This window comes from Stegastes partitus, unplaced genomic scaffold, assembly GCF_000690725.1.
Source record: "Stegastes partitus isolate 25-593 unplaced genomic scaffold, Stegastes_partitus-1.0.2 Scaffold402, whole genome shotgun sequence".
Classification (NCBI taxonomy): Eukaryota; Metazoa; Chordata; class Actinopteri; family Pomacentridae; genus Stegastes; species Stegastes partitus.
In genome coordinates this window covers 246,231-258,301 of record NW_007578133.1, presented here as the reverse complement: position 1 = coordinate 258,301, position 12,071 = coordinate 246,231, and the positions used below count along the sequence as shown (strand labels likewise).

Below are 12,071 nucleotides of genomic sequence, written 5' to 3'. Positions count from 1 at the left end.
AGTGCAGGGTTTAAGGAAATATAAAACACTGGGATTTCCTTTGCATAAATGCATTTATTTTTTTTCTCCTCATGCTGCGACATGAATAAGGTTGATTACATCATAATAAAGTGTAAACTACTCATTCAACCAGCATTAATTACTGTTCAGGGGTGGCATTGTTGTGGGAAAACAAGAATCTGAATCATTTGGTGCATTGTATCATGTAATATTGGATCCCCACAGCATACTTCACATGAACGATATCGGACTCAGACCTTTTCTTTCGAGTTGCTTTTGGGTACCATTTTACAACCTGTCATCTCCTGGAGATAACACACGCTTAAACCAGGATGAAAACAACAACACAGTACCAAACGAAAAACAGAACATGAAGGTTTAAAATCAGCCATTTTTCACTCTCAAAGTCAAGAACGTCTCTCGGGAATAATCAAAGTAATAGCAATAGAAACGCAATGTAAGTAGTCAGTAGTAGTTGGAAACCATTAAAATCTGACAGAAAACCAACATCTTTAAGGATTGTGTCTCACTAATGTTGATGCTATGTCCCATTCTTAAAGCACAGGGAATTATTCTGAAATTGTCCAAAAAACCCTGTAAATGAAGCCCATTGTCCTTTGGATAACTGATTTTAAGAGCACTTGTGGTGTAACTGCGGGCAGATTTGTATGATTATTCTATGAATTTGATGATTTCAGTGGCAGACATGGATGTGTTTAAACTTGCATTTAAACTGTTTTAAAAAGGCCCGACACTATGTAGTCTGTTGCATCTCCGTCAATGAGGCCTGTTCCGTTACTGTGAATGAACCAGCAGGGAACATTTTCTCCGTTCTTCACATCATTCCTGAAGTCTCTCTGCCAGCCTCTGTGGACCAAGAGACACATTATATGTCGATAAAATGAGATTGTGCATAAGAAGCAACAACCATCCACACATTTAGGACACATGCTTCATACAAATTCTAAGATCGGAGACATTCTTTGTACCTGGTCACATTGAGCTCTTGTCCTTTCACATACATGGTGGCATCTGGTTTCTCTGGGACTTCTCCTGGACGCAAGTCTGTCACCTCATATTCAATCCCATGGTAGAATTGACCTGGAGGAAGAGGCGCCATTTAAAGTAGATGATTTTATCCCTGTATCTCTTGCAGCGTGGAATAAAATAATTTCAGCTTTACTATGTGTCTTAAACTCTATTGTCAGAAAGAAGCATGCACCTGTAGCTGTTAAGTATCTCTGTGTTTATGTAGTATTACAAATGTATGAATGGACAAGCTACTTTTTACCATATTTAGAAGCACATTTCACCTTAGCATCATTAAAACATCAGACAAAAAATGCTGTAAATTCAGAAATATCACCACATCACTCCCCCTGGCCTGCTACACCATGCAATTCTTGAGATTTCACATCTTGTTATTACCTAGAAGGCCATGAACAGACGGAGACAAGAGGTGGCTGTCCAGAGTGTAGAAACCCAAGTAGTCCTGGTGGTACGGGTGCTTCTCCCACACTTTGTGTAGCAAGACCACAAACTTAACTGAATCTTTTAGAATCACTTTAAGGCTTCGGTCTTTGGTCACAAGAAGATCCACGCTGTAGGAGAGAAAAAGGATAAAGATAATAATCACTCAGACTCAGCCAAGGACAGTTTCTTTAGCTGTTGTAATAATGTGATGACTCACTTGGGTCCTTTGAGAGAAGCTGTATCAGACCACAGCAGCTTGATCCGTTTGCCGTCCTGGAACACTGAGATGTCCCGAGTGTTCACCTCCAGCTGGACCCCCAAAGTTTTGTGAACGATGCCAAAACGCCAAAAATAGGTGTTAATTTTCCCACTGGGGGGAATCTTCTTGTCTCCAATGATCTGGCCATTGACTAGAATACCTGAAGAAACACAGGAGGATCCAGTCAGTCACTGTTCAACAAATGATTTAAATCTTGATCTAAGAAAGTATTGGTGAAAAGGTAAAAGGACTGTATTTTATACTTGTTACAATGTAAGAGAGTCATGATGATAGTCAGGAGTCAGCTGACCTGATTTTGCATCTTTGACCAGATTGAAAATGGTTCCTGGCACGTCATTGATGTTGAAGCACAGAGCGTCGTCTTTGTCTGGGAGCTCTATCATGAAATGAGGATCTCCATCCACTGCAGGGGACACCGGAGTACAATGTCAGTAATAAACACAATGGACAAGACTCTCTATTGGACTAACATGCTGATAACTACATGTCAGTGACTAAACATCTGGAGAAACTCAAGCAGGTAGGGCTCTCAGGATTAGCATGGTCAGAAGAATTCATGATAATGATAATATCTGCAGAAAACCTGGAAAAATATGACTGTAGGTTAAATTAATCTTTAGCTTAGTTTTGTGTGTTTTGTCTGTTTTTGGCAAATATACTAGATGCTATGTTGGTCCATCTACCAATCATCTATCCATCAGCTATGTTGGACCATCCCCACCATGAAGCACGGTGGAGGCAGCATCATGATGTGATGATGTTTACACAGGGCTTTGTAAGGCTTGTAAATGTTGAGGGTAAAATAAGTGCAATGAAATGCAGAGAAACCTGGAGGACAATGTGATGCAGTCTGCAGTAGAACTGTGACTTGGGAAAAGATTTGTTTTCCAGCAAGACAATGACCTAAAACATATAGGCAAAACTACACAGAAATGGTTTAAAGACAACAAGGTAAACGTTCTAGAGTGGCTGAGTCAGAGCACAGACCTCATCCAACCGTTGAATTGTTGCTGGACTTGAAAGTAGTTGTTCACTCAAGATCCCTGTACATCCTGGCAGAACTATAGCAGCTTTGCAAAGAAGAATGATGCAAAATTGCAGTGTCCAGATGTTCAAAGCTGACTGTGACCTATCCACCAACGCTCGATACTTTAATTGAGGCCAAAACTGCAACTTGTAAATGTCAAGACTTAAACAAAAAAGATTTGAGGAGTGGCCCAATATGAAAAGTTAGTGGACTTCTGCAGTAATTGGGACTCTTCCTCTGAGGACCATAAATGTTTGAAGAAAATGTCTTGACAGTTTGTCTAATAGTTGGCATTATGGACCGACAGAACGGCAAAACCATGCAAGCAGAATTGTTAAAAAGTACTTACCAAAGTACGAGGGCGATGGCTGTAATGCCCGCCACGGTGGCCTGTTTGCATTGTGTTGAAATGCTACATACAGGGATAGTAAAATCCAACTTAAAAGCAATTCATTAAACTGCTTCAATCTCAGAAATCTTTCTAGACCAATGCCATCAAAAGAAACAATACATCTTACCCATTTTTTGTGCCAGCTGTCTTTGCTCTGTGAAAAACACATGAACAGAAACAACTTAGTACATTTTACAGTTTTAAACCACATTTTTTTCATGCTGATTAAATGCATAAAATGATGCAGGATTGTCATAATGAGTCACTGAAACAGATCATCGGTTAAGGAATATTAATTCAAAATTGCTTCATATGCAAATTAACAAGAAGCCAAAACAGCTGGATTTTAGTGACATAAAGTTTTATCTCAGACTCATGTATTTGTTCAGTCTCTTTGAAAGCAAATCCTGATCTCATAGAAGTCTGAAGATTTAGATTTGTTTTTGTTTTGTTGTGTTACCAAAATGAGAGTCTAATGCAATCCAGTTAAACTTGAGCGTGTCAGTTCCTCAACTGATAAGTAAAGAATGAATTAAACACATGAAGTAAATCATCTCGAGTCATGCAACAGTTAAAGTCCCTCCCGGATTGTCGCTTAAACCTCTAAAAACTCATTAACTGTACCTCAGAGTTACATATTTAAAATCCATAAAAATAAAACCTTTAATCCCTTAAAATGACTTCGACGTAACTCTAAAATGCAGTTTCCTCTAAAGCGTGCAGATCTATGAAGTCCATCTCTACCCTCTCAGTGCAGCTCAGCACACCGGCTCACCTACAACTCTGTTTGAAAACGACTCCACAGGAGATAATGGCAAGTTGAACTTCTGGAATTATTCAGCCATACATGTTAAAACCAGAAACTTATTCTATAAACCCTGCAAGCTGAGAGGATTGGTCCTTTAAGTTTTTTATGGATGAAACCCTGACAGTCTGAATCTGTGTTTTTAGGCAGTTTTATGGCGGAAATGCTCATCAATGGCTTTGACTGCTTATTTTGTTTATGATGTGTGATCTAGCAGATCAAATGACACAATATTGACTTGTGAACAAGGTCAAAACGTGAATATCAGTGGAGAGGGTCTTAATAAAAATGTGAAAGATGCAACAAGAAAAAAAACAAATAAATAAAATAAACAAAATAAATAAATAAATGTAAAAAACTGCAGAAAGTCCAGGAGGAAAGAATGCTTTCTTCTTCTTCTTCTTCTTAAAAATCTACTTTTCTTTTCTGACAGCTTCAATGCAATGTCATTGTGCTCGTTGGATCATCAGATGAAAAGCTTTTCAGGAATATTGATTCACTGTTTTTAAATTGCACATAATTTAGATTTTTTAGAATCCAAACTTAAAATCTTGCATGTAAAACCCCAGAAGTCTGAATCTCTAGTTTTGAGGCTGTTAATGGTACACTGCAGCTTCAGTGTGTGAAATGCTCAGCCATGGTGTTGACTTCTTATTTTGCTCACAAGTTATCTTCCAGTTTGTAAAAATCACCATGTCAACATCAAGAAAGTAAGACGCCTGATTATCTCTAGAGCTGGTATTTAAGTATTACTTGATTGGTACATTTGTCTCCTTATTATAAACTGTTTCCATGAAACACTATGTTGAAAATGTGAATTCAGTAGCTAATACTGTTTGTGGAAATGATACAGTAATATTTTGCTTTACAGGGAAACAAATGACCGCAGCCACATTAAGAAAAACCTGCCCACTGTAATTGTTTAAACACCCTCTTTGGTTACCCTCGGTCAGCTTGTCAGCGATGAGGGGGCTGTCTGGTCCGTTCTCAGTTTCAGGCTTGATGACTATCATGGATGTGAGAGGGGTGACGAAGCTGTATTGCAGGGACATGTCCAGGGCCTTGGCTGTGGCGTTGGTTTTTTCGTCTGAGGAGCCGGTCTTGCTGCAAGAAGAAATTTATTTCCACAAATTAGATTTTTACAAGATCAACATGGGCTCTTAAACAACAACCAACAGGTACCATTGAGTGGTAATTATCAAAAACAGATATTTTCATGAAATGAATATCACTTAATGTGAAGTGACTCCAACTGACCTCTTGTCCAGTAACTGCTGAATGGTGAGGTAGGCCCACAGACGCTCAGTGAAATCCCCAAATATGTACTCCTCGTCTGGGTACATCACACCCCAGTCCAATGTCCTGGCCTGGCCCTGCACCTTGAAATCTTCTTCAGACTACGGGGGAGAGAAAAGATGAAGAAGACAAGATGTATAAGAAAAAAATAGAGTAAGAGGCCTCCTCTCTGGATTTCTGCCTGTTCCTTCCCCTCACCCCTTGGCCAAACACTTCCACCAGGAAGTTGTCCATGTCGTTGTCCATCAGTCGACCAGCCACCACGATCTCTGAGCCATTAAACAACTGCTTGAAGTGGTTGGTGGTCAGTAAGTCCACTGCATTGTCGGGATAACGCAGGTCAACCTCTGAAAGCAGAGGGCTGGCCACTTCATCATAGAAACCCTGGGAGGAAAAAAAGCACATACACACACATTGTACTACATGTTTGTTGTGCAAACTGTGCAATATGAATGATTTTATTAAAAACAAACAAAAAAGTGTATACAAATGAATAAAGAGATGTGGTGAAGCTGCTGTTATTTAAATTAAAATGTGCAAACTCAACCCCAAAAATATACCAACAGCCTAAACCCTCTACCTGGAGCTGAAGCGTTGCATCTGAAGCCTCATAGATGCGGCGGGCCACCCCTTTGTTTTGCTGGCTCATCACATCCAGGAAGCCATAAGCAACGTCATCTCCAAATCCGAGACAGAACAGAGACGTATTTCCCCCAGTAGCAGCACGCACATTCTGCTGGATCACTGACGTGTCTGACACTCCTTCACAAGAACAAACACAACACAAATGTAAATGTAACATAAACTGATCAAATGTGCACAAATATAAAGCCTGTCTTGAACTACACTCTGCATGCTTACCAACATTTGGCATTCCATCAGTCAGCAAAATAATCATATCCACGCTTCTCTCTGGCAGCGTTTTGTTTTCTCTGGCTTGGACCAGCATTGCTACACCTTTCAGTAACGCACCATTGATATCAGTGGCTACAAGGAAAATACAAATCAAACTGTAATATGCACAGTATGCAAGTGTTTTTCTTTTATGGGGGGAGCAAATTTGACATTTGACGTCAAAGCTAAAGTCACTTGTTTTTCTATTGACCTCCTCTGTCGCTTACTGTCCTGACGTAGGCCCTGGCTTCATCCACATTTTCCTTGGTTGCTTTGACAAGTGATTCTTTCCAGGGTTCGATAAAGCTATCAAATAGGACGAGGGCAAAGTGGTCCTCTTCATGGAGGTCTTTGAGGATGGCCAGCAATGCCTGTCTTGTCTGCAAAAATAAGTCAGGGGTCAAACTGTGATCATGCGGTATGTTAAAAGCGCATCTACACTCAGGACAGTCTCTCACCTGTTGCATCTTTGTTCCACTCATTGATCCGCTCCTGTCGATTACAAACACCACATTCTTTGGGACTCTGGGCAGGTCGGGGGGAGCAAAGAAGTGCACAAAGTATCCGTTCACGATCTGAAGGAAATGGAATCATAGCAGCAGGAATATACATGCAAGAATGACAGAACGTAGATTTTAAACACAAGGAACACAGAAGTGACTTTGTGTAGTTCCATATATGAAGCCTTCAGCTCTGAATCCTCGTTGACAGCTGACCTGAATGTCCCCGAGGCCCGTCCCTCGGTTTACGTCATACTTAATGATGAAATCTCCATCAATGAGCGTTCCATCGCAATCTGGACACTTCCTCTGCTGATTCATAGTTGGTGAGAAAGAGATGCGTGCCTACAAGTGGACAAACACAGTGTATACAGTACAATAGCAGACCATCCTAAAAAATTATGAAAAAGGAGAGACAAGTTCTTACAGGCCCTAATGTATCTGTACCTTTTTGTCTGTGACAGTTTTCTCCACAAGGGGGAGCAGTTCATTGGAGAGGAAGGTTGCATGGGCATCAACGTAAGCGAGGCCCTGAGGCTCGTAGATGTTTGCCACTATCTGTTACACAGAGGAAAGATTTGTAAGGTAGGGCACTCTATCAGGATGTCTGAAGTCACCATAAGGCAGAGTTTAATCACGGCCATGGATTCACCTCAAACTCCTGGACCAGTGTTTTGGGTTTAACTCGGGTCAAAATCTCATACTGGCCCATTTTCCTCTGAAGAAGCTCCTCATAGGTCAAGATGAAAGTCACGTTACTTTCTGCTGCTATGTTGACAGACACGGAGAACTTCTCCATCTTTCTTCCTGAAGCCCTGTAATGAGACACAGACATCACTGACAGCTGCAAGGGATTCATTTAGGATTTTTTGTAAAGACACAGACTAGACTAGACTTTATCTTTGTGCTCGTAATAATGAGTTTATGTGTGTTTCTGTTGCATTCACTCACTTGACCAGTCCTGCAGTCTGTCCAGAGGAAACAGCCTTGTCATACTGTTGCTTTGCTTTCTCTTTCTCCTTCACCTCCCCAACATATAGCTTACTTTCAATTTCCCTGTGAGAAGATGGGGAAAGATATGAAGGAACTTATAGAAATGCCGGCTTACAAGTAAACAGTGAGAAAGTGAAAACAAGAGAGAAAAGGTCGACTGACATGCTGAAGTTGGTGATGAACGCAGTTTTGGGCAGTTCCACGTCAAAGAAAACTTCCTGGGACTCGTTAGCTTTGTTCATTGCCTTGGAGGTCATGATCGTGTGGGCAAAACGAGATGTGACGGTGCAGTCGACTGCCACACGGTGAACCTCCACCTGAGAAACAAAGACAAGTTTAAGCGCTACTATAAGCACGTAAAGGACAAGTTCTCAAATTCTAAAGTCTGTCTTGAAACAATAGTCAGGTGTCCATCTCTTGCTGTAGTTCTTCCTCCTTTTCACACTTCATGTGCTTTCAATCGAAGCAGGTGGGGACGAAACACACAGTTTGTCTTCTGAGTAAAAATATCTGCATTTAATATGAGGCTTCATTGGTCTGAATTAATACAATTAAGTTAAGATTTTATTTTAAAATTCCCCTTTGTGTTCCCCCAGACAGTGTTTACATGCTGGACTGCAGTGGAGGGACAATAACATAAAGAGAATATTTTTGACATGCAGCTATTTTAGACATCAAGTAAGTCAAAATTAATGTCATTTTAAAGAGATTTATTTATTTATTTATTTATTTATTTATTTATTTATTTATTTATTTATTTATGCAGTTGTCCTGACAGGTGCCAAAAAAAAACACCTTACAGTTTGAGAGACATGATGCCACTGAAGAGTGTGGATCTTGGAAAGCCAGATACTCTCAACCAGTTTAATCAATCTTTTATTGAGAGTCTATTGATCTGTTAATTTATTTGCTATTTGTTTTCTTGTTATATGGATTATTTATGGTAGTGCTTGAGCTTTGTTATAATTATCTATGTTTCGAGCTATCATGTCTTCTGAATCTGTGTTTCTCCACTGAACGTATGATTCTGTTTTGCGCTTTTCTACTGAGCACAATGCACGTCCTTGAAGATAACATGGCTGGTTAGAACTGATTCACATACTGGGAGACAACGGAAGCTCCTCTGTTCTATCAGTTATCACTTTAGATACATGTCTTTTGGACAACACACACCCACATTTTGTATTCGATCCAAGCAGTTTCTGTTTACATTTCAGTAAACCTCCACATGAACAGTGGTTAGCCTGTTCATGTTACAGTAACTGGCCAATTAACGTACAAGACCAACTTGTGTTCGGGGCAGGCCTGCTGCAAGAAGATGAATGCGAATCATTTCCGGACATCTCTCGCGAGAGCTCCATTAGCCCAGTGCTGCCTCTCTTCACCTGTGACCTAAATAAACTCTACATCTGTGAACTTAAGATTTCTCCGGTTTGTTTTTAAGCTTCCAGCTAAAGAACTGGGCTAGCATCTTATCCCTGTTTTCAGTGTAATTTTCCTTTTCTTTTTTAGTGATCCGTCTTTACGTGCGTTCCCATAGCCATGCAACCAAACTATACAGTATGCAAGAAAAAGATTTTGTACATAGCATGCCATATGCAGATTACTTCTGCAGTATGCAAGACAGCTTTTCTGGCCTTCGTTCTGGCCCACAATCCTCTGCTCAGTTGCATTGTGGTATAAACAAGCGTGAGTTGCCAAGATTCCACAAAAAGATAACGTTTTAATGTTACACTTCAGACGACAACAGTTTAAGATGTAATAATATTATGAAGAAGTAGGACCTAACTGTATTCATATTGCATGAAACAGCATGTGCTTTGTCAGGGCAGCTGCTGAAAGAAAAAGTGTGCAATCAGGAGTGCAGCCATCTTTGATTTTGTTCATACTTATTTCCTGCTTTATTTTAAAAAGATCCTATTCCTGGTGTGTCTATTGTGGTTTTGCTTCATCCCTTTGTGTGTTTTCACGCCTTTTTTTGGTTTTCTGCTCTGCCCTCATTAGCTTCAATTAGTTTCACCTTTGTCTTGTTTCCCAGTCAGTACTCTGTGTATACGCAGTCTTGTTCCTCTCTCATTCTTTTCCGGGGACTTACTGTAACATTTTTATGGGCGCACATTGGAATCAAAGGGAAATGAAATGACAGACAAGACTTTGAAAGCCACAGATGGTATTCACTTTGACTTGGAAGTTAACATCAGCAGGACGGAAATCAAAAGCATCACCAAAGACTGAAGGGAAAGCAAAAAGCAACAGGAGGAAGAGAGGAAAGCACGACAATACTACAGAGTTCAAAAAGAAATTGGGAGAATGGAGTTGTGTGAGAAGGGACAGGTGAGAGGAGATAATGACATCAAGGCTGAGAGGATTTAAGAAGCACACTATTCAAAATACAGAAACACAACAGCGGCAGACTACGGTGAGGAAGAAGAAACAGTAGAGCAAGTTATGATAAACTATCGGAAATATGAGGCAGACAGAAGACAACGGATCCAAAACCTCAGGAAGATTAAAGTGAAATTGACATTATTGACTCAAGAAGTGAGTGCAGCCAAATCATATTTCAGTATCTTATACAAACCAATTTGATCGAGAAGATATAAGGCCTCATAAGATAAATAAAGTTGTCTTGAATTAAGCATTTCTCATTATCTTCCACCAAGATACAGATTTTTCTCTTACCGTATTCTCACTTGTGCTTCGTTTCTGTAATAAAAACAAAGAAAAAGAAGATATTATATTTAAATTTTGATCAATAAAATTGTTCACAGAGCTGAAACTGAGTATGCATTAATGACTTATCTATGTCATACAGTTATGATCCTAATACTGAGGGTTAACATCAACGAAAGCTAACAAGCTGTTCAAGAGAGTATTTGTCAGGGAACAGTTTCTACCTGCAGTCTTCTGGCAGCTCCTCTAGTGTCCTGAAATACAAATACAGGATGGAAGAACGACACAGTGTCAAGACGTTAGAGGGTTAAAAAAATAAAAAAAAACACAATCCTGGCACAACAACATTCCAGCTTGTAAGAATAACTTTACATTCTGTATGAAGCAACATGTAGGATTTTAGCTGCAAACTTGGAGAAACAGAGCTTGTTTTGAAGTGATTTTTTTTTTTAAATTAAGAAAAGCCTAGTGGTTAAATCTGGAGCTACCTGATAAAATGAATGCTGGCAACAACAAAAAAAAAAAGAAAGAAATTCCAGCTATAAAACGATGTGACTTCAAGTGAAGATCAGAATACAAAAAAAGGGTCAGCGTGTGAAGTTACCTGCAGAGCTTCATCGCCCCGGGAGATGAGCAGAGCCCCCGAGGCCGAGCTGCAGAGCCAGAGGCAGGCCAAGCCCCACAGCAGCAGCAGGCGAACACCCAACAGCCCAGACATGACCAAACTTCCACTGAACACTGTCTCCCTTCAGTGCTGAGAAAAAAGCTCTCTGCCCTGGGGGAGGGACACAGTGTGGATGTGTGTGTGGATGTGTGTGTGTGTGTGCTGAATATTGACCAACAGACCTGAGCTCAATGTGCAGGAGGTCATGAGGCACAAGCATGAAGTATGTACAAGTATGAGATTATGCGTAGGGCTGAAATCAAACTTATTTAGCTATTTGGCTCAATGACAATGACACCTAGAACCTCAAATCAAACTGTACTTATAGGGGGAAAAAAGCATCAATTATGGACTCTAACATCAGTGTTTAGTGTATGAGATAATTCACAATACAAATCCTGTGTGACATGTCATAACAGTTTTCCTATGTTACAGCTACATATTTGTGTTCTCTGTTGACTGTCATAAACAAGGAAAGTGGAGGGTGTTTAAATAGATATGAAGCAAGCATTTGTGTTTACCAAGTGTAGCTGTTGAATGTCATTCACCAGCGTCAAACCGTGGACTACTGTAAGAAAATCAGACAGACTCTTCATTTATTTGTGCCACAGTTGCAAACATCTGCCTTTCTAAATCATTTTCAGCATCATGATACGTTGTAGTACCATCAGAAAACATATCCAGAGTCCCAACAAATGTAAACTAAGCTTTATTTGATTTAGAACTTTTGGCTGCATGTTATATTTGTGATTCTGCCACTCTAAACTTTGATAAACCAGCCTGGCTAAACAGTACTCTGTACTCTGTCCCATGAGTCATTCCTCTCAACTGGCACTGTGGTTCTCTACTGACATCCCCTATTTTTTATTTTTTGGTTCATTGGTGAGTAATCAGCAGTATACACCAATACAACTCCTTGGTCACACTTTCCATCTGTGGTGCCCAAACACGGGAGACGTTTCTAAATTCTCCAGAAATCTTGTGTTATGTCCCCCCACTGTGCTTGGTACACCTCAGGAATAATCACATTGACGCGGTGCTACAGCCCAAAGTGTGAAGTCACAGGCAGCATTTC

At 40.1% G+C, this 12,071-nt stretch overlaps 1 protein-coding gene across 1 annotated transcript; it reads right to left on the bottom strand.

Annotated features, from left to right (window-relative positions):
• Nucleotides 1-34: 34 nt before the first annotated feature.
• Nucleotides 35-11,401, bottom strand: LOC103359876 (inter-alpha-trypsin inhibitor heavy chain H3). The gene is made up of 23 exons (XM_008285431.1): nucleotides 10,937-11,401; nucleotides 10,557-10,586; nucleotides 10,342-10,365; nucleotides 7,822-7,976; nucleotides 7,618-7,722; nucleotides 7,319-7,481; nucleotides 7,114-7,224; nucleotides 6,883-7,011; nucleotides 6,625-6,741; nucleotides 6,378-6,546; nucleotides 6,134-6,259; nucleotides 5,853-6,034; nucleotides 5,471-5,656; nucleotides 5,234-5,373; nucleotides 4,920-5,080; nucleotides 3,299-3,325; nucleotides 3,130-3,192; nucleotides 2,043-2,156; nucleotides 1,691-1,892; nucleotides 1,429-1,601; nucleotides 990-1,101; nucleotides 582-867; nucleotides 35-545 (listed from the first exon to the last, which is right to left on the bottom strand). The coding sequence occupies exons 1-22, from the start codon at nucleotides 11,048-11,050 to the stop codon at nucleotides 729-731; spliced, it is 2,742 nt and encodes a 913-aa protein (XP_008283653.1). The 5' UTR covers nucleotides 11,051-11,401; the 3' UTR covers nucleotides 35-545; nucleotides 582-728.
• Between the last annotated feature and the right edge of the window lie 670 nt (nucleotides 11,402-12,071).